At 38.2% G+C, this 27,811-nt stretch overlaps 2 protein-coding genes across 3 annotated transcripts in view; one reads left to right on the forward strand and one right to left on the reverse strand.

Moving 5' to 3' along the window:
* Nucleotides 1-11,842, forward strand: part of PLXNC1 (plexin C1) — a 61,325-nt gene extending 49,483 nt beyond the window's left edge. The window contains exons 23-31 of the mRNA XM_025174111.2: nucleotides 214-317; nucleotides 474-528; nucleotides 1,519-1,550; nucleotides 1,641-1,748; nucleotides 2,353-2,516; nucleotides 4,776-4,923; nucleotides 6,142-6,282; nucleotides 6,533-6,607; nucleotides 7,944-11,842. Of these exons, the coding sequence (XP_025029879.2) occupies nucleotides 214-317; nucleotides 474-528; nucleotides 1,519-1,550; nucleotides 1,641-1,748; nucleotides 2,353-2,516; nucleotides 4,776-4,923; nucleotides 6,142-6,282; nucleotides 6,533-6,607; nucleotides 7,944-8,048 (932 nt within the window). The 3' untranslated portion in view covers nucleotides 8,049-11,842. The remainder of the gene's footprint in view (nucleotides 1-213; nucleotides 318-473; nucleotides 529-1,518; nucleotides 1,551-1,640; nucleotides 1,749-2,352; nucleotides 2,517-4,775; nucleotides 4,924-6,141; nucleotides 6,283-6,532; nucleotides 6,608-7,943) is intronic.
* Nucleotides 11,843-15,594: 3,752 nt separating this feature from the next.
* CEP83 (centrosomal protein 83) overlaps nucleotides 15,595-27,811 on the reverse strand; it is a 40,966-nt gene continuing 28,749 nt past the window's right edge. For both annotated transcript variants that reach the window (XM_088141891.1, XM_088141892.1), the window contains exons 12-16: nucleotides 23,020-23,177; nucleotides 19,629-19,758; nucleotides 19,070-19,173; nucleotides 17,839-18,016; nucleotides 15,595-16,400 (exon numbers count right to left, since the gene is read on the reverse strand). In XM_088141891.1, coding sequence (XP_087998017.1) covers nucleotides 16,215-16,400; nucleotides 17,839-18,016; nucleotides 19,070-19,173; nucleotides 19,629-19,758; nucleotides 23,020-23,177 — 756 coding nt within the window. In that variant the 3' untranslated portion in view covers nucleotides 15,595-16,214. The remainder of the gene's footprint in view (nucleotides 16,401-17,838; nucleotides 18,017-19,069; nucleotides 19,174-19,628; nucleotides 19,759-23,019; nucleotides 23,178-27,811) is intronic.

Consider the following 27,811-nt stretch of genomic DNA (forward strand, 5'->3'; position numbering starts at 1 on the left):
CCCACAATTTTATAGTTGTTTTTATTATTTATTTTTAATTGTATGGTTTGCATTTTAAAAAAAAACTACTTAAATAAATAAAAACTAGTTAACAGATGAACTGTAAAATGAACAGATTGAAGTCATTTAGTATAATTTATTTAACTGAATATTTCTTGGATTATTTTGTAAATACATTTGTGGTTTTTTGGTTATTGTTATTTGTGTTGTCAGCTCTCGAGTCAAGTTCCCAACCAAAAGAACTTCTGGATGTAGATGGTTCCTCAGTGATTCTGGAAAATGGGATTACTAAGCTGAACACCATAGGCCACTATGAGGTAAGAATGAACATCCTAACATATTGAAAATTTGCTTTTGTTAATTTACAATATGCATTTTCATTTTGTTAACAACTTGCAGAGAATATGTAAACTATGACAACCTGATATAGATTTCCAGAAAAGTAAGAAAGATGCTTTATTGTATGATTTCAGATTTCAGATGGAGCAACAATTAAAGTTTTTAAGACGAAACAAGATCTATCAGCTGGTAAAACAAATAACATATTTATATAATATATTGGATTTTTGGAGATTTAAGTTTATAGTAGATTCTTTGAATCATAATTCAGAGGCAGATGTTCATATGAACTGAGAGTATGGAACTAATTTTACATATACAGTAATAGGATAAGAGCTGCAACTGTTTAACTGAAGAAAAATTAAATATTCTGTTTCCAACAGTGGGCAACTGCATGCTTCTGAGAAGCTTACCTGCCCCATCTAGGATTTCAATTCTCTCCAAATCGAACAAGATGCAAGACAAATTGAATATTTAATGCCTAGCAAAAATCAGCTCTCAAAAGCCTTGGTAAACTTGATTTTGGAAAACTAATTGAAAACCAATTGAGTAATTTCAACTTACTCACAGATGTTGGGAATAATATTTTCTGATATTTGTAAGCAAGCATCTATATCCACTTAACTATTAATTGTACTAGCTAATACAGTAATGGTGAACCTATAACTCGTGTGTCAAAGGTGACATGCCACAACATTTTGGATGACATGCCAGTGTTCACCAACACCCATCTATTCTCCCAGTTTGAGTTACCAAAGAAACTGAGTTTGTTTTACTCGTACTTCATTTTTGTAATTATTTGACATTTCTTTATATAATACTTAGCACCACACATGATTGGACTGTATTTTTTAAAAATAAATGAATATGTAAAGAATTGTTTCTCTTTTGTTCGGGAATGTGTGTGTGTGACTCACCAGCAGAGTCAAATTAGGCATTTTCCAAACTTTTGACGTGCTGAGCCCAAAAGGTTTGCCGTCACTGAGCTAATAGAAAGGAGTACTACAACCGAAGATGCTACCATCTACTATTGGCGGTAGTCTGACTAGAAATAAATTTAGCTAAATGTGCACATTTGAATGCCTTTTTCCTCAGCATCAGCCTACTTTCTAGGCCGTAGCTTGATCTTTATGTGTGCATTCAATTTCCCTTTTTTCCCCTCTTCACCATGTTGACCAGATGGAGAATATTCTGAGGACTATTGCCATCTGGTAAGTCAGCCTAATACCTAGTAATTAGTCATTTGTTTAGCTCCTTAATCACAGCACTTCCATGAACATCTGTGTAAACCTTTCTTATAGATATTACCAGATGCAGAAGCAGCCAAAGAAACACAGAGTGCAAAACATAAAGGAAAGCAAAAATTTAAAGTCAAGGAAATGTATCTCACTAAACTTCTCTCTACTAAGGTGATTCCTACATTTTATTTCTAGCCATAAAAGAATGATATATGCTATAATTATCCAGCATGTATTTTATAACCTTACAAAATGACCTGCTTGTATGCAAAGGGCCAAAAAGGACTTGGGAAAATGGACATGCCACAAAACTTTCTATTCCATATATAAAACAACTTCCAAGTATTTTGAGAATGCTTTTTATATAATTGAGCACTGAAATGGTTAAGTGCACATAATTGTGCACTGAGAAGCTCTATGAAGGGGCACTTTCTCAAATGATGGTGAGGATAAAGTGTTTGTGATAATGGTGGTTGGGTAAAAGCACATGTACTGCCTCAATCTTCCTAGAGAAAAGAAGAGATGTAAATGTAATAAGTAAATACTGTAAGTGTCCCTGCATGAAGTTCTAGATGTGAGGTTCTAGATACGTTAAGATTAATTGGATGGTATTAGGCTCCAATCTTACCAAACAGTGTGTCCTTAATAGCTTGGATTGCCTATTTTGTTAATTTATACCCCAAAAAGCTTTTTTATATATACTGTAATGAAGTATATAAAGTATATAATACAGTATATGAAGTATACTGTAATGTACGTTTTTGTTTTATCACAGGTTGCTATCCACTCAACTGTTGAAAAGCTCTTTAGAAGCATTTGGACTTTGCCTAACAACAAAGCTCCAGCTGCTATTAAATATTTTTTTGATTTTCTGGATGCTCAGGCTGAAAATAAAAAAATTACAGATCCCGATGTGGTTCATATATGGAAAACCAACAGGTATTTATGTCCTCACTGTAAGTTGGCAGTGTACAGAATATTTTTGCTATTTGGCAGATGAAGTTGCTCAGAGTTCAACAGGTCCAGTTGAGGTGCATGAAGCAAGGTCTTGGGAGGTTATTTGGAGTGAATGTGACTCAGTGACTCCCAAGGAAGTAGACAAGGTTCTCCAGTCTCTTAGCTCAGCCATTTGTCTGTTAAATCCAGATCCCTCCTGTATAGTTAAGACTGCCTTGGTGACTTATGGTTGGATCCATAGTGGTGTTGGCCTCCTTGAGTGAGGGGTTGGTCCCTTTGGCCTTGAAGGATGCTGGGGTGTGGCCTCTCCTCAAGAAACCATCACTGAACCCAACAGTCCTGGACAATTATGCTTTTTTAGGGAAGATGATAGATAAGGTGGTCAGACTTCAGCTTCAGAGGATCCCGGAGGAAGCAGGTTATTTGGACCTATTTCAGTCAGGTTTCAGGCCAGGGTTTGGTACATAGATAACAGTGGTTCCACTTGTTGATGACCTGTGGTGAAGCTAAGCTTGAGGTGGTCCTGGTGCTTTTTGATTTCTCAGCAGCTTCTGATACTGCTGACCACAGTAACCTTTCAGATTGGCTTTGGGTGTTGGGGGTGGGAAGCACTATTTTACAGTGATTCTCTTCCTTTCTCTGCAGTTAGTTTCAACTGGTGTTAATGGAGAGGAGAGATTGAGGCCACAGCTTCTTACCTGTTGGGTGCTGCAGGCTCTCTCCCCTTCTATAGTACATGAAACTGCTGGGTTTAACATCTACATGAAGCTGCTGAGTGAGATCATCTGTTTGAGGTCAGGTATCATCAGTATGCTGGTGATATCCAGTTATATATCTTGACCCTGGGTTGGCAAAGTGACACTGTTAAAGTCCTAGCCCAGTGTCTGCAGGCTGTGTGGGTATGGGTGGGGAGAAACAGACTCAGTCTCAATCTTAACAAGACCAAGTGGCTGTGCTTACTCAAGCCCCTCTCTCAATTCACTAACTTTCAGTGGGACTGTATTTCCCCGTCTGAAGTACAATCCCACTGGTGTGCAATCTGGGGTTCCTCTTGGACTCTCAGCTCCTGATTGAAGAAAGGCCTTTGGACAGGTACATCTAGTGCACCAGTTTCCTGGACCAGGAGGCCCTTCAGACAGTCACTCATGAACTGGTCACTTCATGATCTGATGTCAGGCCCAGCCCAAGAACAGTGATGAGGCAGTCCAGTCCAGTATAGTTCTTTTATTTGCTTACACCCTAAAGACAGAATCTCACCAGACTAAATCTATGCTAAAGCAACTAGTGGATATACCCCATGAGACTCTAGGGAGGGGTTAGCCTAAGCTTCTTCTTCTCACGGTCTTGTTGTGGGCTGAGAAAGCACTTGCCTTGTGCCCTCTCCTGGAATGCACCCTCTCCCTCCTGATAGCTTTGATACTCCATTCCAGTATCCTCCCCACACATACCTTCTCTTACATCAGATTATTATAATGTGCTCTGGATGGAACCGCCCTTAAAGACCATCCAGAAGCCACAGCTGCTTCAGAATGCAGTATGCTCATGTGATCCCATTGCTTTGCAAGCTGCACTGGTTACCATTTGGCTTCTGAGTGCAATTCAATTTGCTGGTGATCACCTTTAAAGCCCTGCATGGCATAGGGCCTGGCTAACTGAGAAACTATTTATCTCCAATTGTTTCTGCCCGTCCAGTGTGATCAAGCAAGGAGGGTGTGCTTTGGGGCCTGTAAATTAAACAGTGCTATCTTGTGGGACTCAGGAAGCATGTCTTCTCTGTTGCAGTGCCTGCCCTTTGGAATAACATCCCCCCAGTGATTCATGCAGCTCCCACCCTTGTGACATTTAAGAAACTGTTAAAAAACTTGAACCTTCTCCCAAGCCTTTCATTATGTTAGTTATGTTTGCTGAATGCCTGGATGTATTGTTCTCCCAGTCAGTCATGGTCTCTTTTTACTTGCATCTCTATATATTATTGCTCTTCTTTTTTATTTGTAAGCCACCCAGAATTGCTAAGGAGTTGTATGAATTTGGATAAATAAATTCCTACATACATATATACATACTATTCCAGGAATTATTACCACTGCAGGACATGTTGAAAATGTGTTAATCCGTTGAGGGTAAAAATGATTTGTTTGCTAGTTTTTTTTACAGTAAACATTTGTTACATTGTTCCATGAAGGATTTGTGTTTAATTATTTTAATATAGCTTTTTTTAAAAAATGCCTTTTCTTTGTCTAGTCTTCCTCTTCGATTCTGGGTGAATATACTGAAGAATCCTCAATTTGTCTTTGATATTAAAAAGACTCCACATATAGACGGCTGTTTGTCAGTCATTGCACAAGCATTTATGGATGCATTTTCTCTGTCAGAGCAACAATTGGGAAAGGTAGCATCTTATTTTCATGGGTCCCAATAGCCTCTTTTTAAGCACAGTTCTATCATACATACTCAAGAGTAAGTTCCAATAGAAGAGAACATATGTAGCTCAGGGTTGAATTGTAGAGTCCTTGGTGCTCTCTGAGGCTGGTTGTTTGCTTGCAGACGTTTCATTACCCAACTAGGTAATATCATCAGTGCTAGTGAGTGCGGGGTTTGCAAGCAAACAACTAAGCTCAGAGAGCACCAAGGACTCAAAAGTAAGTCCTATTAAGTTGTGTAGGACTAACTTCCAGATAAGTGCATTTACAAGATTACAGTGTAAGGCTATGTCTTCCAAACACAGTACCATTCCTATTGAAAACCATCATTTAATCTTTAAATGTGACTCTACTGAAAAGGTATTTCCTGAGCCCTGTCCACAGTCTTTTGGGAGAATAGCTTCATAACCCAGAAAGAGAAATGTATTAAGTTAACAAGCCCTTACCTAGCTTCTGAGGTGAATATATTGTGATATCTGCTGGATCAGGGCCACTCAGGAGTGCTATCTAACCAGTTTGGTCCAGTTTGTGTGAACCAATTGTTAATTTTTTCCTAAGTACCAGGAAGTTGTGAGCATTTTGCATGAATTCCTCTAAAACCTTGTAATGATAGTCTGAGAAAGGCTCCTGAAGAATTGTATATTTAGAGCAAGCAAAGTGGACTTTTATAGGAAAGAATCCATAGGCAGCCCACTTTTAAACCAGGAGGAAGCCCAGAGCAGAAGTGTGAAAAAACCATACTAGCAAGAACAGGGATCAGGTGAAAGATCCCCTTTTTCCTGTAGAGCTGAACATCTGCCCTATCGTTTCCTGGTGTCCTGAAAAGGAACCCACTGTCAGCCTGCCAAGCTTCCCAATTCTTCTGCCACTGTTCCTAGGAAAGTTCCAGGGCACCTGGCAGGAATCAGACAGGTATTTGCCTGCTGTTCCGGCTGGAAGACTACATTCCAGTTCCACTGGTGGCCCTGAGGTGCTCCCACAAGACACTTTCCTAAGTTTTAATACTCAGAGGCTTCAGAGAATGGCTGCAAGCCTGCAAATGGCCCATCTTGTCCACCAAGACTGCCTGACCATGTCTAATGATCACAAGAACTGGTTGTTCCCTAATTTTGACAACACTTTGGGGTTCACTAACAAATGAAGCATCTTGCAAACTTGTATGACACAAGGTCTCTTCTTCTTCAAAGGAAGCACCAACAAATAAACTTCTCTATGCTAAGGATATACCACTTTATAAAGAAGAAGTTAAAGTTTTCTATAAAGCAATAAGGGATTTGCCTCCACTGTCCAGATCAGAGCTAGAAGAATTTTTAATTCTGGAGTCACAGGTATCTGTCTATTATTTTTCCTGTAGTTGGAACTTAGAAGTATGTTGTAAATGGAACTATGTCTTACTGTATTTAAAGAACTGCTCCCATTAATAGATTTACTCAGATACATATCAAAGGCTCCACTAATATTTTCCTCTGTACTTCTATGTTTACATATAATTATTACTTACCATTTTATGTACTATGGGTAATGATAGTATCTTTAAATTTAAACAGTTCCTCAAGCTTCCTGATTTTTTTTCCCTAGAAACATGAAAATGAGTTTAATGAGGCTGAGGCCTTGAATAAAATTTACCAATATATAGCAAGATACTTTGATAAGGTAAGGCATTTATAATTTGGACATGTTATAATAAATTTATATTGCATTATACCTGTGACAGTGAATCATCTAGCCTAGCTGATTGTGGGATATTGAATGGCATAGAATGTTCAGGGACATTCCAGTTAGGGAAGAAGTAAACACTATTAGCAATGCACATGGCATATGTGGAGAATTTTCAGCTCTAAGAACCGTCTGCCAGGTTCCTGTTTGGCCACATGTGTGTGCACTGGCACTCCCCCAACACCCCACACCTACCCCTCATCAATAGTCACCTTCTAGTTAGGACTAAAGGGGGGAAAGAGGAACTCAGCAGAAAGTAACCGGAAGTAAATTAAGTGATCTAAGGATTAATAACCCATATGGATAAATGACACTGAAGCAATAGGTTGTGACCCTTTTTACAATTGCTGAGTTCCTACATCCCAGTGATCTTGCACCTTATTCTTGGGGCCAGTGTTGTTTCCCCACTGACATTAGCAGCATTGTTTTTCACAGGCCAGCTAGTAAGATCATCTGGCTGGGAGGAAAATGAGGGAGGCAACTTGCAGCACAAGGGTTGCCCACCCATCTTCTAAGTCTTAACAGGTGCCAAAATTTAATTTAGGAGAACCCAGAGTACATTTGGATTTTGCATTCTCTTGTCCCCTGGCCTTTGTTGTCCTGTTTCTCTTGTGCAACACTTTGGAAACAAACCTTATTTTTGTGGCAAATTATTATTTCCATAAATAAAACACAGAAGTCGATGCATGTGAGATACTCTACTAGACTGACTCAAGTAATATCCAACCAATTTCCAAACAAACTGGGTATCACATACTTTTCATGATCAAGAAAGCTTACCTGCATTTTTAGAGTGTTTTGCGTTACACAGAAATCTTAACAGGTAGAGCAGTGGATGTCCTGATAAGTAGAGATCTTTATTCTCCCTCTTCACATGAGACCCTTAGGTATACTTCAGGCCTGAAAGAGAGCTTGTATAATTTAGTATTTTATATCTGGCTGGCAGGTAATAAAACTATCTTAGCATTCAATATGCCAGTGTGGAGAAAGTATTTATATTTTGGGTAGTTGTTTCCTCTTGATTATTGAAGTTGATATATAGTTGATATGACCTATTGCTACTGCAGTTGTATTTCCAGAAACACTTGTGATTTTAACTGAGGTTGCTAGTGTCAACAGAAGTGTTGTTCATCTTGTGATTAATAATAACTTGTAAAGGAAGATGCAAAAATAGCCTGGCTCTAGAAGGAATGGTTACTCAAGCAGAGCTTACTTTTTGACATTGGGGAAAAATGTTTAAAAAAAATAAGCACACATTCCTTTGTTCTCATAGATACTGAATAAATTAGAGATGGAGCGAGGGTTGGAAGAAGCCCGACAGCAACTTTTGAATGTAAAAGGTATAATGGATGAAAAGAAAAAATGCAAATGGGCTTAAGAAGAATTTTATAACTGCTGCTGTTATGGAACCGAATTCAAAATATTGGCCAACCCAGTTCTGTTCACACAAAACTAGCAACGGATGCCCTCAGATTGGAACAGCCGGCTCCAGCTGCATCCCATCAACAAAGCGGAGCCGGAATCAGAAGTATCCTTGTCTGCTGCTGGCATCTGAAGCGCTCTCTCATGTGCAGATCTCCCCTCTTAGGTTGAAGCAATCAAGTAATTTTGGTAGACATTTTTAAATTAAAAACAAATGGTTTTATAATTCACAATTTTGTCTAATTTCTACGCTCTCACTGAGCAGCAACTTATGTGCCTTAAAAGACTTCTCTGTTGGTTTCAGATAAGCACAAATATATCCTCTTGTTGTTCATAGTCTGAGCACCAAATTATTAGGAGCTTTCAACTGCTATATGGTTTTACAATGAAGAACAGGTTTTCAGTTTCCCACAAATAGTTGTGCATTGTGACGTAACTAAAAGTGATGTGGGACTGAAGAGGAGGGGAAGGTTTCCAGCACATTGATACAGCAAGGTCCCCCACCTCTTCCTAAGGTAAAGTCTGCTTCATGTCAAGCTCAACCTCTGATGATGTCGCGGACATGTCCATGTAATTTTCTTGGCATGATAATGGAAGTGGATTGCAATGGCTTCAGCTTCCCAATCTTCTGTATGCGAATAGCCTAATTTACACTTTGAAATTTTTCCATCATTATATCTGCACTTTTTAAAAATGAGCTGGTGGTCTTTCCTATCTGTATTTTCATTAGTACATACCTGTATTGTAAATATAACGGCAAAACAAAAATGACAAAGAGGGGTTTTTTTACAACTCAAGTTACAAAAATGTATCATAATTTCACTGTTGGCGATAAAATGTGGGGGAGGGTGTCACGGTCAGGTGCATATTCTTCGTACCCACTCAGCTTCTATGCCTTCCCTGCAGTTGGAATACAGACTTTCTCAGCTATATTTTGTACGGCTATGTAGTGCCTGGATTTGAAGGCCAAACCATATTCCCATACTTGTCTACAACTTCTTCAGGAAGTTGTACCTTTTCCTGGGATTGGGGTGCTGCTCCACAGTTGCAGCAGAATCCCAGGAAAAGGTATGTTTGGGGTAAAGAGTGCTATGCCCACACTTTAAAGCATCTTCTTGCTTTCAGAAACAAAACACTGCTCAGCTCTAATATTTAGAGTTCCTTTGTTGCCTGTCACATCCTGCTCAGAGTAATATTTGCAGGTAATAATATCAGCAGCTGTTGCAACAATTTTACAATTTTTAAAGAGAAAAACTTAAAAGTGCCTCAACAAATAGACATTATAGCAGGCTCTTGTCCCATTACTTCTTGCTAGGAAAACACAGACATTAATATTGGCAAGCTGAACCAGCCATTATAGGCTGATGATTCTTTAGGACAATCGGTTGGCTTGTCCTGCAAAATACAATTAAATAGATGTGTTCTGATAGGTAGGAAAATGGAGGGAAGAGCGATTCCCCCCACTGTTCCCTATAAGGTGTAGACAGGCAGTGAAGAGACTGTATATTTTTCATTGAATACACTTGTGTAAAAATAAAAAGCAAAGAGGAGGAAACTGCACAAGTATGAATGCTGTTGTTGTTTTTCTCATTTCTTCAGAAAATGTTTTACATCTCACATCGTGTGGAAAATAAGTTTTAGGAAATTTAAAAAATATTCTGCACAATGTGACATATTTGCCAGTAGGTGGTGAAGATTTATTCCCCAAATAATTGCCTGTTAATTATTGGATGAATAACATAAGAGAAAGCAAAACATACAACTGCATGTTACACAGCATGGATGCCTCTGAGTAGACTAGACTAGATTAGACCTTCCCAAACAAAATCTGTTCAGAAATGATCCAATGAATTTGCATGTCTCTACCCCCCATGACTAAGATAAATGATTTCATTGGGATCAGACATGGGCAAGAAATAAATAGACCACTTTTAAAAATTAACTTTTAATCTGTACACCAAATAAAACTATAATAAAACTATACAAGGGGATTTCTTTGGAAACAAGCAACCCCTCCAGTATTTAAAACTGTATTTTTAATGGAAAGGGCATGAGCTTGCTGACTTTTGTGTAGTTCCTGAATTCAGGGTTTCATTTTGAAGACAGTCACTCTTATTCAGCAAAGTCAGGAAGGAAAAGGGGGGCTTTTTTTGTTTTAAATCAGCTTGAGTTAAAACACTGACAGATGTAAGCCTCTTCAAGTGCTACTTGTTTGAAGGGCAAAAGGGTGGTGGTGGTGCCTTTAAAAGAAAAAAATATGAAAAAGACCACTCAGGCTTCATGTCTGGCACCAGCACCACAGAGTTGCTTTGCTTTCAGCCAACTGATAGCCTACTCAAAAAAAGGAGAGCAAGGGAGGCCCTCAGAGTGGGATTTCCAAAAAATTAGCCCTTTTGTAATGCCTAAACAGGGTCTACCCCCCTTCCCCGGCTCTTTCCTCCCTTTTTTCTGCCTAATTACCTCTCTGTGTGGCTTTGTGTCCATTTCTGTTCAGTTGTATTCCCCTGTTCTTCTTTTTCCCCAAACAGCTACTCCTTCCTGAATTGTGCTATTTTTTTTAAATGTTCCGTTTCTGCTGGAAGGACACAGGAAAATGGGTATACTGTATATTTCTGTGTTTCTCTGTGAAAGTGGTTTGTGCATGCAAAGGGGATCAGTACTGTAAGTGGAGCACTTTATTTGATAACCAATTAATTTTGATCAATAGTTACTAAATGAATACATGCGGGAGCAGGGAATGTACCCTTTTTTGGGAGAACACGGTTTCCAATAAGCATATACGCATGGAGGGTGGGGGGAATATCCAGGGCTGGTTTGAGCTGGAATTTGTAGATGGGCTTTTAAAATGTTTGAAAATTGCAATGTATTTATTGTATATTGCATTACTGAGAGGAACTACTGAGTTAAAACATTTCTGACAATCTCTAGAAACAACCCATGTTTAGCATCCTTACTGTAAATATGTGAAACAATTTAAACTTATTTTAAATTGTTTATAGGTGCATATAATTCCAATGCTATTAGGCTTAAAGTAATTCTTTACAAAGTATAAATGGAGTTGGAAAATATATTGTATGAATATATAAAATGTTTTATTTCACTTATAAACTGTGATGTTTATTTTTGTTTGATTTGCAACTTAAGTACAGTGGTACCTCGGGATACGAACTTAATCCGTTCTGTGACTCTGGGCATATCCCGAGTTGGTCATAACCCGACGCAAATTTCCCCATAGGGTTCAATGTAAATCTGGTTAATCCGTTCCGCCCTCCGAATTTGGTCACACCCCGAAGCAAATTTTCCCATAAGGTTCAATGTAATTACCGTCAATCCGTTCTGGCGTCCACGGACCATGCATCAGGGGCGGGAAAACAGCCGGGCGCCACGTGGCAGGAAAACGGCTGGGCACCACGCAGTGCGGTGGGAAAATGGCCGCGGACCACGTGTCAGGGGCGGAAAAATGGCCGCAGACCACGTGTCAGGGGCGGAAAAATGGCTGCGGACCACGTGTCAGGGCGGAAAAATGACCGTACCCCGAGGCGGAGTTCGCACATCGAGGTAAATTTTTGCGGCCGGAGGCGTTCATATCCCGAGGTACCACTGTATATGTTCCAGCTTTTCAAGCAAATCAATGTGAAAACAGGTATAACATTTTTAAATGGTCAGATAGTTTAGAGATTGGTCTTTTACAGAAATCAGTTTTATTCCAGAATTGTAATTTGCAAAACTGAAATAGAAAAAAATAAACTTTAAAACTTCAATCAATCAACTAGAATGGTATTTATATATTTAATTTATCGCCCATGCTTCTGCTCTAGTGAGAACACAAGTAGCTAACAATTGTTTTAAGAAAAATCAAAAAGTTAACCACATTAAATTTATGCTTAAAATGGCTTGGCAAAGAAGATTTACAGTTCTTAGGTTTGAAGAAAATGGAGGCCAAGTTAACTCTGAAGGAAATGTTTTCCCAGACCTTTGGTACAAACAGGATAAAGCCCTCCTCCATAAGTCATATGTGAGCCTGGCAGCAGAAAGGCCTTTCTAGCAACTTAGCACCACATCAGTATGTAAGGAAGAAGTAGTCCATCAGGTAGTCAGACCCTAAGCTATTTAGGACATAAAAATTTAATGACACTACCATCAATTCTGCCTGGTACATTACAAATGTTTGGTCTCTGTATCTTAAATTAGCTATGTGCCAAATTGTACAATAAGGATAACCTCACAAAGTGCATTGTAGCAGTTGAGAAAGGATGTGATCAAGGTACTGATTGTGACCAAATGTGGCTAGCTCATGAAGGAGCATAAGTGTCACAGTATAATTGGGCAAATGCAGTCCTCACATAGGAATCTAATAGTATCTGAGGAACATTCCAGACCACCTCTTTTTGGAGACTGTAACTATCTAAAATAATCTCTACTCTGAATCTAGTTTTCTATTTCCAGTAGCATGTGCCTTGTCTGAATTTATGTTCAGCTTAATCTCCATCATTAGCCTATTACTGAACTTAGGCAATGTTCAATGGTACTTACTGCTTCCTTAGAGGGGTGGTAAGGAATAATAGAGCTAGGAGTCATCAGCATGATTGATGGCACCTCATTTCAGACTTCCAGATGATTGCCCAGCAGTTTCATGTAGCTATTAAACTACATGATGTATGCATGATAAGATGAAACCCTATTAGATGCTGTGTTAAACTGGTCCCTTAAAATTACTTTCTGGAATCAGTCCAATAAGAAGAACTGGAGCCATTACAAAATAGTACCCCAAGGCTAATCCTGCCAAGTGGTCCATAGACTACTATGAAAGATGATGTCGAAAACTGATGTGAAGTGCAAAACTACAATTTCCTAACCAATTTGGGGTGATGGCCATCCACCAAGGTGACCAAAGCAGTCTTAGTGCCATATCTTACCTGAAAATCCAACTGAAATGGGTCAAATTAAATTTCATTCAGATACATCAGGAGTTACAAATCTACCATCTCTTCAGTCACTTCTCTGAAAAATGACATGTCTGTGATTGGCCTATAATTCCACAGATCTCCCAGATCAAGGGAATTTTTCTTCAGTATTGGCCTCCTTTACAAAGGGGAAATACATCACACATACAAAACTGCACTGGTCACTTCCTTACCCTTGGGCCAGTCTGGCACTGCTCTTTTAATCAGACAAGAGGGATGAGTTGGACATCCTTTCGTCTAGATTTTCAAAAAGTTCCTAAAGACAACAGAACAAGCAGTTGCTTAGGTAAAATCCCTATGATCTGCCCAACACTAGAATCCAAACTGAAGAAAAACCCATTTATTTTATTAGCAATGAACAATGCAAATTGAAGGAGATGCCTTATTGTACAGAAAATCAGTATCAGCACAATAGGCATTGAAAAGTACTCTTCTTTGCTACCTCCTCTGCCATGGAGTAAGATTTCAAATGGATCTTAAGATGGGCCTCAATCTGTGCTGGATCTGATTTATCTACCTATCCATCAGTCATCAACTTATATAGCTGTCCATGCTGTAACCACAACACTGGGCAACTCACAAAACAGTAAAGACAGCAAAAACCCACAAGAAAAACTTATGGTACCCCAGGGCAATTCCTTTACTTGCACTTCAGCTGACATCCCTTCTGCTTCATCAGCCTGAAGATTCTAGTAAAGCAAAGGGCTAATGTGGTTCTGTGAGACAGAAGAGGGAGCTTAGAAACAATAGTGTCAACTACCTAGGCCATCTTTTATTCCACAGCTGAGGTAGAGCTTCAACAGATGAGGTGCATTCAGGAAACCATCTCCAAAGTATCAGTGACTGGATTATTTTAATCAGTCCTCTGCTCCTGCCAATCTAAGTCCATAGAAAGATCTGTCTATGACCACAGAGCTACACAGAGCTCCCCACTTTCAGTTCACTAGCTCCATCCAAACACAATACCTAATTCTGTATGTGCTGTGATGCACGCATTGGGCCAAATACCAATTAGAACTTGTCCATACTCATTGGGTAGAATATGAAATCCAGAGTTACTTAAGAGTGATGTCTCCCAATAAAAAAAAGCCAACATGTGGGGGCCCTTGCTTTTTGGAATGTACTATCCCCCAATATATAGCTGGCACCAACTCTGCAGGCCTTTAGAAAGGCAGTCAATACATGGTTCTTTTCCAGGCCCTTGGATCAGGATGAGTGGAATCCCAATTGGGTGAGTTATATTTTAGTCTGATTGCCATTTTATTGTTTTAGTTGCATTGTGTTATTTTCCTTGTGGTTGCATTTCTTGGTTTCTTTTTCTTTTGTATGCTGCCCAGAGCCACATTGTTAGAGTTGGGTGACCATGTACTATTATAAATTCAAAAATGTTATAAATATTACTTCTAAGACCATTACAGCTAGTTCAAGAAATCAGTGTACCAGCACATGAATTGTCCCTCCCCCACTGGTGTCTTATCAAATTTGCTGAACAGCCCACTAGGTAGAGTTGGGAAAGATGAATCCTAACTCTTCACTCAGCTATGTTTCAGCAATATGTCAGCTCAACACAGTCATCCAGAATTAAATGCTAGTTAGAACATGTTTCACTACCAACTAATGTAGCAGAAGTCACTCTTCTGATTTACAAATTTGGTCACTTGAATACCTATGAACTGGCAGTAAAAAACAGCCTTCACCTATATACAGTATCAATCCTAAAAACATACATAAGATTAGCAGAATGACTTGAATTTGTTGGACGGTGGAATAATTCCATTCTATGTTAGCAAAACCCCAGAAAAAATGGCAGAATCTGGCCTGCAGGAATTTCTTTATACCATGAGATGATTTGTCCATTTAGCGTGGGCTTATTAACATTGACTGGAAGCTTCTCAAAGCAAATTAATATAGCAGTCACTGAAATTCTACAAGTTGTATATCTTGGTACATTAAAAACTTAGAATGCTTTATAAACTGTTGGATATACTGTTCTGATGTCTCCTGGTTATTGGCACCTTATTACTTATACTTGTATAGTCCCATAAATGTATGTGGCATTTTGGTGCTCAAATTACAGCTGACGCAGAAATGAACTAGAAAGATGCTTACCTGTGTCTTAGTATTACTGGTTTACCAAACAGTAGTCCAGGTCCTGATGTGAACTCTGCACTGACTAGCTCTAAGAATCTTCTAAGAATGACTCATGCAGCAACCAATCACCTAAATCCAAAACTAAAATGCACTGCAGCGGTGCTTATATTATCTGATGGTTTAAAATAAATTCAAACCCAGTATAGTTAGTTTGCTGAACAACTTTAAAACTATGCTTGACAGGACTTGTCTAAGTTAGGCTACAAAAAACCAATCTTCTATTAGCTTACCAGGCCTCTGCTTTTAACAGCTGTAGTAAACTATTTCATATAATGCACAAAATTTAGAGATACCTAGAAATGAACTGATAGACAAGAACTAAATTCCCATTTTTTGCTCAGCTTGTTAGGAGTTAAAGAACTGTAGATTAAAAAAAATCCACTGATCTCCAAATTGTGCTTTTTTAATATGACCGTTATATAATTAAATAAAACACAGAGAAGATGGATTTTACAAAAATATATTATAAATAGATTTGATTAGTTAACAAAACTTTTATCTGAAACACACACAAACATCTTTTTGCATGAAGGTCAAGCAATATTCATATTCACTTAAAACGTGATTGTTATTTTTCTTGATATTTCATAATGTATTAAAGTGCAGATAGTAAAATCTTTTTCAAAGATAAATTGTGGACAAAATTCATACAATGATAACAAACTTCAAACAGTGTTTTCAATTTTCTCAGTATTTTAAGATTACAAAAGTCCAGCTTGGTGAATGATGAAAAATGGAAACTTTATAATTTTTTTCAGACAGCCAAACTATTAAAAAATTGAGAAACGTCTTATTAGCAAAATGTTATAGTGCAACATGATTGCTTAGAGTTTAAAATTAGAAAATTATTTTCCAAATATTTTAATTTTATATATATATATATATATATATATATATATATATATAAAAATATTAATAATAATACAAATGACGTAGAATAGAGCTTTTACTTATTCCACGGCACTTTTAGATGGATTTTTGGCAAAAGATGAAAAGTATTTGATGGTTTATTTGGCATCTCCAGATGATAGATCACATTGTTCAACAAGCTTATTCCTCTCTGATTCAGTACTTATTTCCGAGTGAGGTCGTTCAGTAGAAGCACCAAGTTCTCGCAATTGGTTTCTCTGTGTAGTCTCTAATTCTTCCAGGCGCTTGCGAAGCAGAGAAAGTTCTCTTTGATGCTGCTCCTCCTTCATTAAAAGGCAAAGGAGAGGGAGGAAGGAATGCAACACATTACTAAACACTTTCATTTTTAAAGATACAGTAATGCCTCGGTTCACAAACGCTTCTGTTCACGAACTATTCGGTTCATGAACAGCAGCGTTCGCAAAGTTTTGCTTCCGTTCGCGAACTCCGCATCGGGTGACAAACACGACCCGTGGCCATCTTCCCTGCTCTGACACGTGGTTGTGGCTTCCTCTAGGTGAGCTTGCGGTCGCAGACAGACACTTGCTGTGAAGCTTTTTGGCGTTGCCTCAAGCAAGGTTAGTGTTCTCTCTCTTGCATTCCTTCCTTCATACTGTACTGTACTGTACTTTGTTTCATATTTTTGTGGTTAAAAAAAAAATACATATGGTTCAGAACGGATTAACCTTATTTACATTGAACCTTATGGGAAAATTTGATTTGGTTGGCGACCAATTTGGTTGGCGACCACATTCGTAGAGGTCAGAACGGATTAACCTTATTTACATTGAACCTTATGGGGAAATTTGATTCAGTTCACAACCAATTCGGTTGGCGACCAGAATCGTGGAACGAATTAAGTTCGTGAACGAGGTACCACTGTATTGTAGAGCTGTGGAAGAAGCAGGCTACTGGTTCTGGCTTTTTTTTTTTAGATTTTTTATCCCAACTTTATTTTTATAAATAACTCAAGGTGGTGAACATACCTAATACTCCCTCCTCCTCCTATTTTCCCCACAACAACAACCCTGTGAGGTGAGTTGGGCTGAGAGAGTGTGACTGGCCCAAGGTCACCCAGCCGACTTTCATGCCTAAGGCGGGACTAGAACTCACAGTCTCCTGCTTTCTGGCCTGGTGCCTTAACCACTAGACCAAACTGGCTTTCAATAATATATTCTGATTCTGAGATATTGGGCTGTATAAGCAAAAAACAAACACTTAATACCTTTAATACAACAGACAACAATAAAGAGCACCTTAAAATTAGATTGTGGGCTATAATATATGCATATTATATTGATTTATAGGAGCTTTCCTGCAGCCAGAGGAATTAGAAGAGTATTACATAGCTTAACTTACAGTTTAGGTAGGCTTCGTTGTAAGAATCGTTATATAAACACAGAAATTGTAAGATTTTAACTAATATCAGTAGAAATGAAGAAGTGGTATTACTATTTTTCTATATAATTAAGGTTAGGGTTTGTTTACCACATACCAACTTTCTGTTCCATGTGGTAAAACATTTTGGAAATTTCTTTCAAAAGAAATTGATGGCATGGTTCAACTTCTCACCTCCCTTTCAATACTACCATAATTATTGTTTCATCTACATTCTATTACTGAAAACTAGAAAATACAAACTACATTTTTTACGCTTTTCAAAACACTGCTATCACCTGCTGTCTTTTATATGAAAAGCAACTGTATGGGAATATTACATACTTGAAGGAGAGGGAAGGATACTTCTGGTCCAGGAACCAAAGGTGAAGATAGTAAGTTAGTTGGGTTCAGTATTGGGATGTTGGGAAAAAGGATCAATCTACGGAACTCATTATGTCTCCGCTGCAGATCTTTTAGTCTTTTTTGAAGGCGGAGGTGTTCTTCAAAAGGAATATTTTGCCTATAATAAATATCAATCAATCAATCAATAAAAGCTCATGGACAAATCGAACACAAGATTTTAAAATTTTGCTTTCTTTACATGTACAAAACAAAACATTATCACTTCAAAGCAGATCCCTTTGATATCCCTTAGCTGTGATCACTAAAATAAAAACATTTTGAGTCTAAAATGGGCTGTTCCAAGGCCATTAGAAATATTTCAAGATTGATATTGTCCTGTTCAACCTCAAAAGGCTTCCTGTAGAGCTTGAACATCTTTAAAACAGTTCCAAGAGGGTTGGAACAGCTTATTTTGAATGTGAAATGACAAGTTGGAAGAGGTATCTTTTGAGTTTGAAGTATTTTGTACACTTCTAAAACAGTTCCTGATACAGGTAGTCCTCGCTTAACAACCATTCATTTAGTGACTGTTTGAAGTTACAACAGTGCTGAACAAAGGGACTTACAACCAGTCCTCACACTTACAACCATCGCAGCACCCCCATGATCACATGATCGTGATCCAGGCACTTGGCAACCAGCTTGCATATATGATGGTTGCAACATCCCAGGGTCATGTGATCACCATGTGTGGCCTTCCTAGCTGGCTTCTGGCAAGCAAAATCAATGGGGAACCACGTGATCCACTAAATGACCACATGATTCACTTAGCAACCACGTGATTCACTTAATGACCACTACAATGACAAAAAGTTTGTAAAATTAGGTGTGACTTATTTAAAAACAAATTTTACAGTCCCTATTGTGGTCGTTAAGCAAGGACTACCTGTATACCACAGTTTCAAGGCCACAGTAGTGCCATGAACAAAGCATACATACATACAGTACATACATACATACATACAGGTTTCTACATCTTTTTTTCAGAAATCTGCAAATGAATTTAATGAGCCTGTGGTCTTGACCAATGTGGGCTAATATACAGCCAGCTGTAAGGCTTTCTTTTAAAATAAGACAGCAAAGATTATACCTAGAAAGTGAATGTTCCCTTTTCTAACAGCAACAGTATGAAACATCATGCAATTCAGGATCAAACAACATAAAGCTATACCTGTTTAACACCTGGTTTTCTGTTTCTAGTTCTTCTCTCTTGGCTTCTAAGAGCTCTATCTTATTCAGTAATTTCTTTTGCTTGTTGTCATTAAGTGTCTTTCTCTGTAATTAATAGAATATACATAGAGAGTTATATTTACATTTTTTTAAAATGTTGACCTCCACATTTAAATTTGTAACTCATTTCCTGGAGTTGCAGTCTGACCAAAAATTTATCCAATCACAAATATTCATCAGGAGAAAGAGAGGTTGAAATAGTAACTAGCAAATCAACTCGTGATGTTTTCAAAGTAACTCATATGAATTAGGCCACATTAGCCCAATTAAAATTAGCCTCAGGTTGTGTACTTCTGTTTAAGATAACAATTATGTCTATATTAAGTTTAGATATTATGGCTTCTCAGCCACACAGAACTTAAAGAAACTTTTGGTAACAGATGTAATTTCATTATTCACAGATAAGGACATTCTGAAAGCTATACCGTGGCACAGAAATATGATTCAACTAAGACAGAGGGAAGAATTTCTTTCAGAATTACTGTATATATAAAACATGCCTTTTTCTGAGCAACTGCTGCTCGATACAATTTCTCTTTTGTCACTTTATACTTCTCTTCTATCTCTGTGTTGTGCTGAATAAGTTTATGTTTTTCTTCAAGCCACTTTACCTGTTTGTCTTCCAAATTCCTAGAAAGAAGAAACAGTGGTTTGTTTGTTTATTTATCTATCTATCAAATTTGTCACCGCCCATCTCATTGAAACAATTCTGGGCGGTTTACAAAACAGTTAAAATCAATTAAAATTACAATATACAATAATCTTAATAAATAGAAAATACTTTACAAATTAATTACTTTACAAATCAATTCCACTTCTTAAGAGAAGTGAACATTGTAAATCCACAGATATGAGTGCAATCCTTGTTTGCCACCTGAAGGTATTAAGAATAATTCCAGACAACCCTAAAAAGCATGTTTCTTATTCCACAATATAAACACTGAGCAAAAAGCAATCTGTAAAGGGTTTCATGCTGAGAAGCTTCAGAAAACTAAAAGAACTCCTTTAAACTATTAATAAACTCTATCCAGCTATACAGAAAGGTCTCTATAGATCTCTTCCCATTAATGTTGCTATCTAGTGGGACCGAGGCAACAAGCCTTCTCGATAGTGGCCCCTTCCACCTAAGATCTGGCAGGTCCCCACTCCTAGGTTTCCAGAAAGCCTTGAAGAGCTGGCTTTTCCCACAAGTTGGGGTACAATGAGGCTAGAATCCAAAAAATTGTGTTTATATGTGGGAGTGTGATGTCTTTGGGAGTGCTGGGAGTTTTTGCTTTTTTTTTTTTGCTGTTTTTATTGCTTAGCTAGCATAACACAGGCAACCTATCTTCATAGCCCCTCTTCACTTGACCATCACCCATTGCTACTACTGTCAAGGTGACTGTAGGACCAAAAGAAGATGTAATGGAAGGTATCTGTGAGGAGAAGACTGGTATGGGAGATCAAGGCTATCAGGAGGGAGGTAGTGCATTCCAGAGAGGAGGACAAGGCAAGCGCTTTCTCAGTCTGCAGCAAGACCATGAGAAGAAGAAAAGGCTGAGACTAGCCCCTCCCTAGAATATCATGGGGTATATCCACCAATTGCTGTAGTGTAGAGTTACTCTGGCGACATTCTGTCTAGAGGGTGTAAGCAAATAAAGGAACTGTACTGGACTGAAGTGTTTCATTATCGTTCTTGGGCTGAGCCTGACAGAAGAGGAGCTGCTGCAATCACCATGAGAGTGGCAGCAATGCATGAAGCAAGCATCAGAGAATCTTGCCTGAGGCTCCCCAAAATCAGACAATAGCATTGCCAGTAACACAGAATCTTCAGAATCTTAATACAAATACTCTGTTCTTCATAGAGACATTCAGCATCATGGAAAGAAAACAGCTTCTGCAAATGTTCCATATTCATTTATCTGAAACAATTATATATAGGCTGCATGCACAGAACAAGAGATATTAAGAGAAAAGTTAGGCGTTTAAAGTGTTCAGATGCATTTAAAAATATGAAACATACAGCTATAGTAATGCTTTTGTGCCTAATTTCTCAAGTTACTTTGTGCAGCCATCAACTGTGCATATTGCTATATATAAAATAGATCAGTTAAAGCACTATGAGTGTTTTAAAATTCAATTGCTTTATTTCTTTTCAGAAACAATTTGTCAAATATAATAAATGCTCATAATAAATACTTAATCAAGCCATTGTCTTAAAACTGATGACAAAAGATTAAGCCTCATCTTCATCTACAACACTTAGTGATTCACAATTGAATGTGATTAAAAAGTCACCACTAACAAACTAAAAATATCTTGTAAAAGCAGTCTATATGAGCAACCACAATCTCAACAGTGGTTGAGATTGGTCAACAGCAGTCTGTCCATTTAATTCATTGTCCCAGCTTTATGTTGGGTGCCTATTCACTTATTTCCAATTGATTATTATCTTAAGAGGTGGATGTTTGGGGAAGGGAGGACAACAGTTGGGAGAACCAAAAGTAGAGGGCTGAAAAGTGAGCACCACCAAGAGAAAGGGCATTTTTGCAAAATCCTCCCTGCATGGAACAGCCAAATTTGGATGGTCCAGAGAGACCAAACTACACCTTTTCTCTCTGGGCAAGGACCTGGAACATGTGTGTTTGGTCTGTGCATGCATCTAGAATACAAATGTTCAAGGAGTAGGAGACTACAGGAAAAAAGCAAAAACATCAGTCATGCATGGTGGTGTCTCATGGAAACTGGGGGAGAGTTACATGGACCAGCAGCAACTACAGGCAAGGAATGCACTGAGATCAGTGGGCAGGCTGACACATAGGCCATGCTGAGGAAAAAGGGACTCAGGAGTGATACATACTAATTTTGCTCTATTTCCCAAGAAGAACCACTTAGAATTTGTCTCTGCTGAAACCTAGAACAACTAAAATGTTCTGAGTTTCAATTGAGCTGACCCAAAATGGTTAAGTAATTTTGGTGTTCTCGGTCCATTATACACTATTTAATAAGAGTTCTGGTCAGCTGGAAGCCCAGGTAATGAAGAGCCCAAGGGATGTTAGTTTCACTCAAAGAGTTCACTTCCAAGAGTATGGATAGCCATCCTTCAGTAATCATAGCCAAAAATAGAGTACAGATAAAATATATTATGATCTCCACTTGTTTCCAGTCATAAGCCAACATCAGAAACATTACAAGATACTGAAACACAACACTTAAAAATTTGGACTAGACAAACACAAAAGGGGCAAAGTTATAAAAACTGTTCAAACAGCTGGACTCCACAAAGATGATCTTGAGCTTAGCTTCAAATAATTTAAGGGCTGTGTGTATTAACCTTATTTTGATTTTTAAAAATTGTTAGACTGGTGGAGCACTCCTCTGCCAATTTGGACAGATTTCCTAGAACCGGAAGCATAAACCACTACCCCAAAACTTTAAACATGGAATCCACTCAATGATATTCCCATTTATGTGTCAGGAATGTGTCTTTGACCTCCTGACAAAGGCCATAATTTTATGATATTTCCAAATGGTTCACCTCACCATATTCTGCCAGGACTCCCAGTTGTCTTCCGAGCTCTATGGGAATTCTGAAGAGACCACATTGTTTGCATAAAGCAGAATGTTTCTCTGCCAATCCTCCATGTGTACATGTAAAAGGTGTGTGTAAATGACTCACTATGATATTTATTAAAAAAATTAAAGAGAAGTGAAACAAGGATACAGATTTGCTTGATGCTCTATGGGCTGGAACAATGATTGATAAATACATATTCTAAATCCCTCAGAGAAAATTATGTTACAGATAAATGAACCAATACTAAATGTCTAGGGCAATTTACTCTCCATGTCATTTGATTTTTTTGGTTAAAAAGATGCAATAGAAGCATTGCATTAACAGTGAAATCATACTTCTCTGAATCTGACTGAGCTCTTTCTGCTTGACTTCGTGCATTCCGACATTCATGTTTTAATCTCTCCAGTGTTTCTTTGAGTTTCTGATTGGAATCCAATAAGTCATTCTCTGACTGTGAAAGTGAAGCCACTCGAAACTGCAGATCATGCAATTGCTGTAATAGAAATATTTTATGAAGTAATCAATTTCATTTATCAAAATTCTAGAGCAGGGATAAGCTATATGGTTTCTATGGTTCTGAATGTACCCACTAATACATGATTTTTCTGTTTTGAAATCTGTACTTTTAATAAAGATATTTCAAAAAGAATGTTTTTGGGTATTCAGCTGAATATGCATTTTCATATGACAGAAATGTGTCTATGTATGTGTATGTATCAGAAATAAGTATGATCAGGGATTCTGAAAAATTAGATCCATGGCCTAGGAAGTCCAATTCAGCTCTCCAGTCTCCCTTACGTCTATGCTTGAGTAATATCTGTATAGGACTATGAAAGGATTACATTTCCCCAAGCCAATCTGGTCATTAAATGAAGGCATTGTTCTAAGTAGCAGCTGTTTGAAAGAGGAGTGGTTACATGCTCAAATTCAGAGTGCAGAGAATGAGTAGTTCAATATTAAAAATTCATGCTGCTCTATAAAGATAATAATACAATTAAATGTAAAAAAAATCTCATGAAGAAATTATTCTTTCCCTAACTTTTGAACTCAGAATTAGCTAAAAGAATTGAGTGGCAGTAAGGCAGAAGTACTTCATCAAACCCACAAACTACAATTCATCACCATAAAATATGGCTCATTTAAAAATGAGATTAGAGTGATAGATGAGGCCTATTTAGGTATCCTTCCCCTCATACATTTCTCATTATGTGAAGTCAATTGAAAGCTCGCAACCACAGCAAGAGAATGAGAGAGCAAATAGGAACAGGGGAATTTGTGCTGCGGGAATCAAAAACAGAGGAATTTAGTAGAGAAGAAAACAGTGGGAGGAGAATCCTGACTTCCCATCTCCAGAAACAAACATCAAAAAGAGAAACAATATGGAGCATTCCCCAGACAGATTTGGTACACAATTTGGGGTCCTCATAGATTCATGGCTCTTACTCAAAGGGCAGGTGGAAGATGTGACCAGGGGAGCCTTTGCACAGATTTGTCTTGTGTGCCAGTTGTCCCTGTTCCTGTACAGAAGATTCTGCTTACTGTCACTCATAAGCAGTGGCCTGCTGGATCAAACCCCCAGCAGTCTATTCTTACAGTAGCCAAGTAACTGCACAAGGAAGCATACTAGTCTCCCAGCAAATGGTCTTCAGAGGTGCTCTAGATGGGTCTTTCTTTGAAGAACATTTGGAAGCTTTAACTGGTTCAAAATGATGCAATGCATGCACTTTTGGGTGCTCCAAAGTTTATCTGTGCAACAACATTGTTGCATGAGCTGCATTGGCTTCCAGTATATTTCAGGTGAAACTTAAAGTGCTGGTTATCATCTTTCAGCTCTGATGCTGACATCAAAAAAGTGGCAGAACAGCTTTTAAACTTGTCTCTGAGGAAAAGCTGACAGGTGATGGGCACCAACCAGTTCAAAAAGGTATAGACATTTCAGAAAACAATCATCATCACCACCATCACCATCACCATCATCAAACTTGTATGCTGCCTGACTCTCAACAATCAAACATAGAAATTACAATAAAATCAATACAACATTAAAAAAAAAGATAAAAGATGCCAAGTGCGATGAAGTGAGGATAATAATACAAGAGGTAAGGTCAATTTTGGAAGTGGGTTAATGGATATACATGGCAATCAAATTTAAAAAAAGGTTGTGAGAAAGGCTCATTCCAATGCTAGAAGCCTCAAAACCAAGATGCAGAATTAGAGACCACAAATGAGAATGGAAACCTGGTAGAATGGAAAGAATCAATGGGATAGTCATTCCTGACTACAACTTCATAGAAAGAACAGGTTAAAGGTGCACTAAGGGAGGTATTGGTCTTTATAACAAAGAAGAATAAAATAATATGCTAGAATACACTGGAATACCAAATTTCTCCACAGAAATAATATGGGTGACAGTATCTGACCACTAGAGATGTACAACTTTTTATATGCAGAGAGGGGATGGTGCTTTGGATCTGGAATGGGTGCATTGTTTGTTCCTATCAGTGGTGCCTTAGACAAGCTGTGCTGGGCTCACAGAGTACAGTAATTGTGCAATCTCAGAAAAAACACTTGTCTGAGTGAAGGAATTATTAAGGAGACACTGAGAGACACAATAATAAAAACAGAAAGCAAAGAGTAGGAATAAAATGGGAAACTTAATCAATGGAAGAAAGAAGTGTAAAGGTTATGTGGTGAGACTGGTTCTTTTAAATGTGTTTATAAGTTATGTCCAGGTTTGTAGATGATACCAGCTATGCAGGATAGTTAAAAAAAAAAAAAAAGTGATTATGAAATGCTCCAGAAAAATTGCTTTAGAATGGTCAATATACCAAATGTAGTTCAGTTTAAGTAAGTGTAAAGTGATGCATATTGAGGCAAAAATCCTAATTTCACATAGACACTGATGGGGTCTCGACTGTCTGTAAATAACCAGGAAAAAATCTTGGGGTATAATGGATAGTTCAATGAAGATACCTACTCAGTTTGCAGCAGCTGTGAAAAAGGCTAAGTTAATTCAAGGGATCATTAGAACAAGGGTTGAAAATAAAAATGGCCTCCATGATAGAAGACTCCACTTCTGAAAGATAGACACAAAAAAGCCAGACTGGAGTATGCTCAAATGCATGTTAACAAGCCACAGTTCTGGGAGAATGTCCTTTGGACAGATAAAACAAAATTAGAGTTTTTTGGTATGCCACAGCTGCTCCATGTTCACAGAAGAAAAAAAATGATGCTTTTAAAGAAAGGAACACCATCCCTACTGTGAAACATGAAGGATGCTCCATGATATGGGATTGCTTTGCTGTCTCCAGCACTAGATGTCTTGAATCTGTGCAGAGCAGAATGAAATTATCAAGGGATTTTGGAGTGAAACATAATGCCCATTCTTAGAAAGCTCTGTCTCAGTCGCAGGTTATGGGTCCTCCAGTAGGATAATGACTCAAAACATACACCGAAGAGAATCCAAGAATGGTTGAAAAGCAAACATTGGACTGTTCTGAAGGGGCCTGCTATGAGTCCTGATCTAAATCCAAAAGAACATCTATGGAACCAGCTGAAACTCACAAGTTGGGAGAAGGAACCCATCAAGCCTAAGACAACTGGAGCAGTTTGCTCAAGAAGAGTGGGACAAATTGCCAGCTGAGAAGTCTTATTCAGAGTTACAGAAAATGCTTGATTGCAGTTATTTCCTCAAAAGAGTAACGAAACATTAGCCAAGGGGCACCAATAATTATGTCTATGCCATTTTTATTTCTTATTATTTACTAGAATATGTTAAGTAATACATCAAAGCAAAGTGTCTGCTCTATGGACTATGGAATAAAGAATGGTAGATGCCATTTACTTGTGCCAGTTTCAACTTATTTCATGACAAATTGGAACTATCTGGGAAAAAGTGGGGGAGGAGTACCAATACTTTTGGCCATGTCTATATGTGCTTTGAATGTTTTGGTCTACATATAGAATGAACTGAATTTGTTTTATTCTGAATCCAAATTGAAATGTAGCTATTCTGAGCAGGAGGGGGGAGGAATCAGTGGGAAAATCCAAGGCTAAAGGGTTTCTTTGGTGAATGTGGGCTTGTTTGCTAGGCTTACATCCTGCTTTCCTTCAGGAGCTCTAGTGGGGGAGTACATACCTGCCTCTCCTCTGATTTTCCCTACAACACCAACCTTCTAAGGTAGGTTGGGCTAAGACAGGGCATATGGACATTGGCCCCAGCAGCAGTGGCAGAGGGGAGGCAAGGAATGAGGGAAAAGAAGGGAAGGTGCTGGGAATACAGGGAGGCAGGGATGGCTATTACATGCTGAGATATCAGTAGCAGCTGAGGGAAAGGAAACTGAGGGAAGGGAAGAGGTGGGTGGGCTAGCAGGACATACTGTTCTGGGAGACTTTTCCTTACTGCTCTCAGTGACAGAGAATGAGAGGAGGAAAAGCAGTGGGAAATAGAGGCAGACAAGCACATAGAAGGGAAAGTCAAGATGACACAGACAAGCCTTGCCCTCCTTGCTATAAAATCACTCCAGGATTCCTCCAGATTTCATTCTGGTCCTAGCCAGTCCAAAATGGCTCAACAGAAATGGAACATGATAGTTTATTGGGGATTTGAAAGAAAATTTACTTTCCATCTCCTGTTTGTGTGCACCTCAAAGTGAACCATTGTGAGAAACAAAATCCTGATTTAGGAAGAGCCTTTGTTGGTTATGTTTTTAAGGAAGAATAGATTTAGACGTTCACTGATCTATTTCCCTCTATTGGGTTGAAAACCCCACCTTGCAGCTTCCCATTTGTTGAGGATAAATGAATGAATCATGGAGGTTGCTTGTAGGGTTTTAGAGCACATATCATGCAGAACTGGGAATGCAATGCTTTTTCTGTTGCAGAAGATCAGGTTCAGTGTAAACTTGCTGAGAATGCTGAAGGGAATGCCAAGTAGTATGGGAATAAATCAACACACACCTCATTTCCATCATCATGTAATGGGGAAAGTGTGAGAGAACAATTTAAAAGACTATAAAGAATATTACATTTATTTACCAGGACAATGAAAGTAAAAAAGATGTTGTGTCAGAGACAACATTCCTTCTAACACCAAATACTACCACCAAATAAATTACAGATTCTTGT

The sequence above is a fragment of the Python bivittatus genome, unplaced genomic scaffold, assembly GCF_059951505.1.
Source record: "Python bivittatus isolate LINGU-HERP-01145 unplaced genomic scaffold, Pbiv_v1 ctg000330_np1212, whole genome shotgun sequence".
In the NCBI taxonomy this organism is placed as follows: Eukaryota; Metazoa; Chordata; class Lepidosauria; order Squamata; family Pythonidae; genus Python; species Python bivittatus.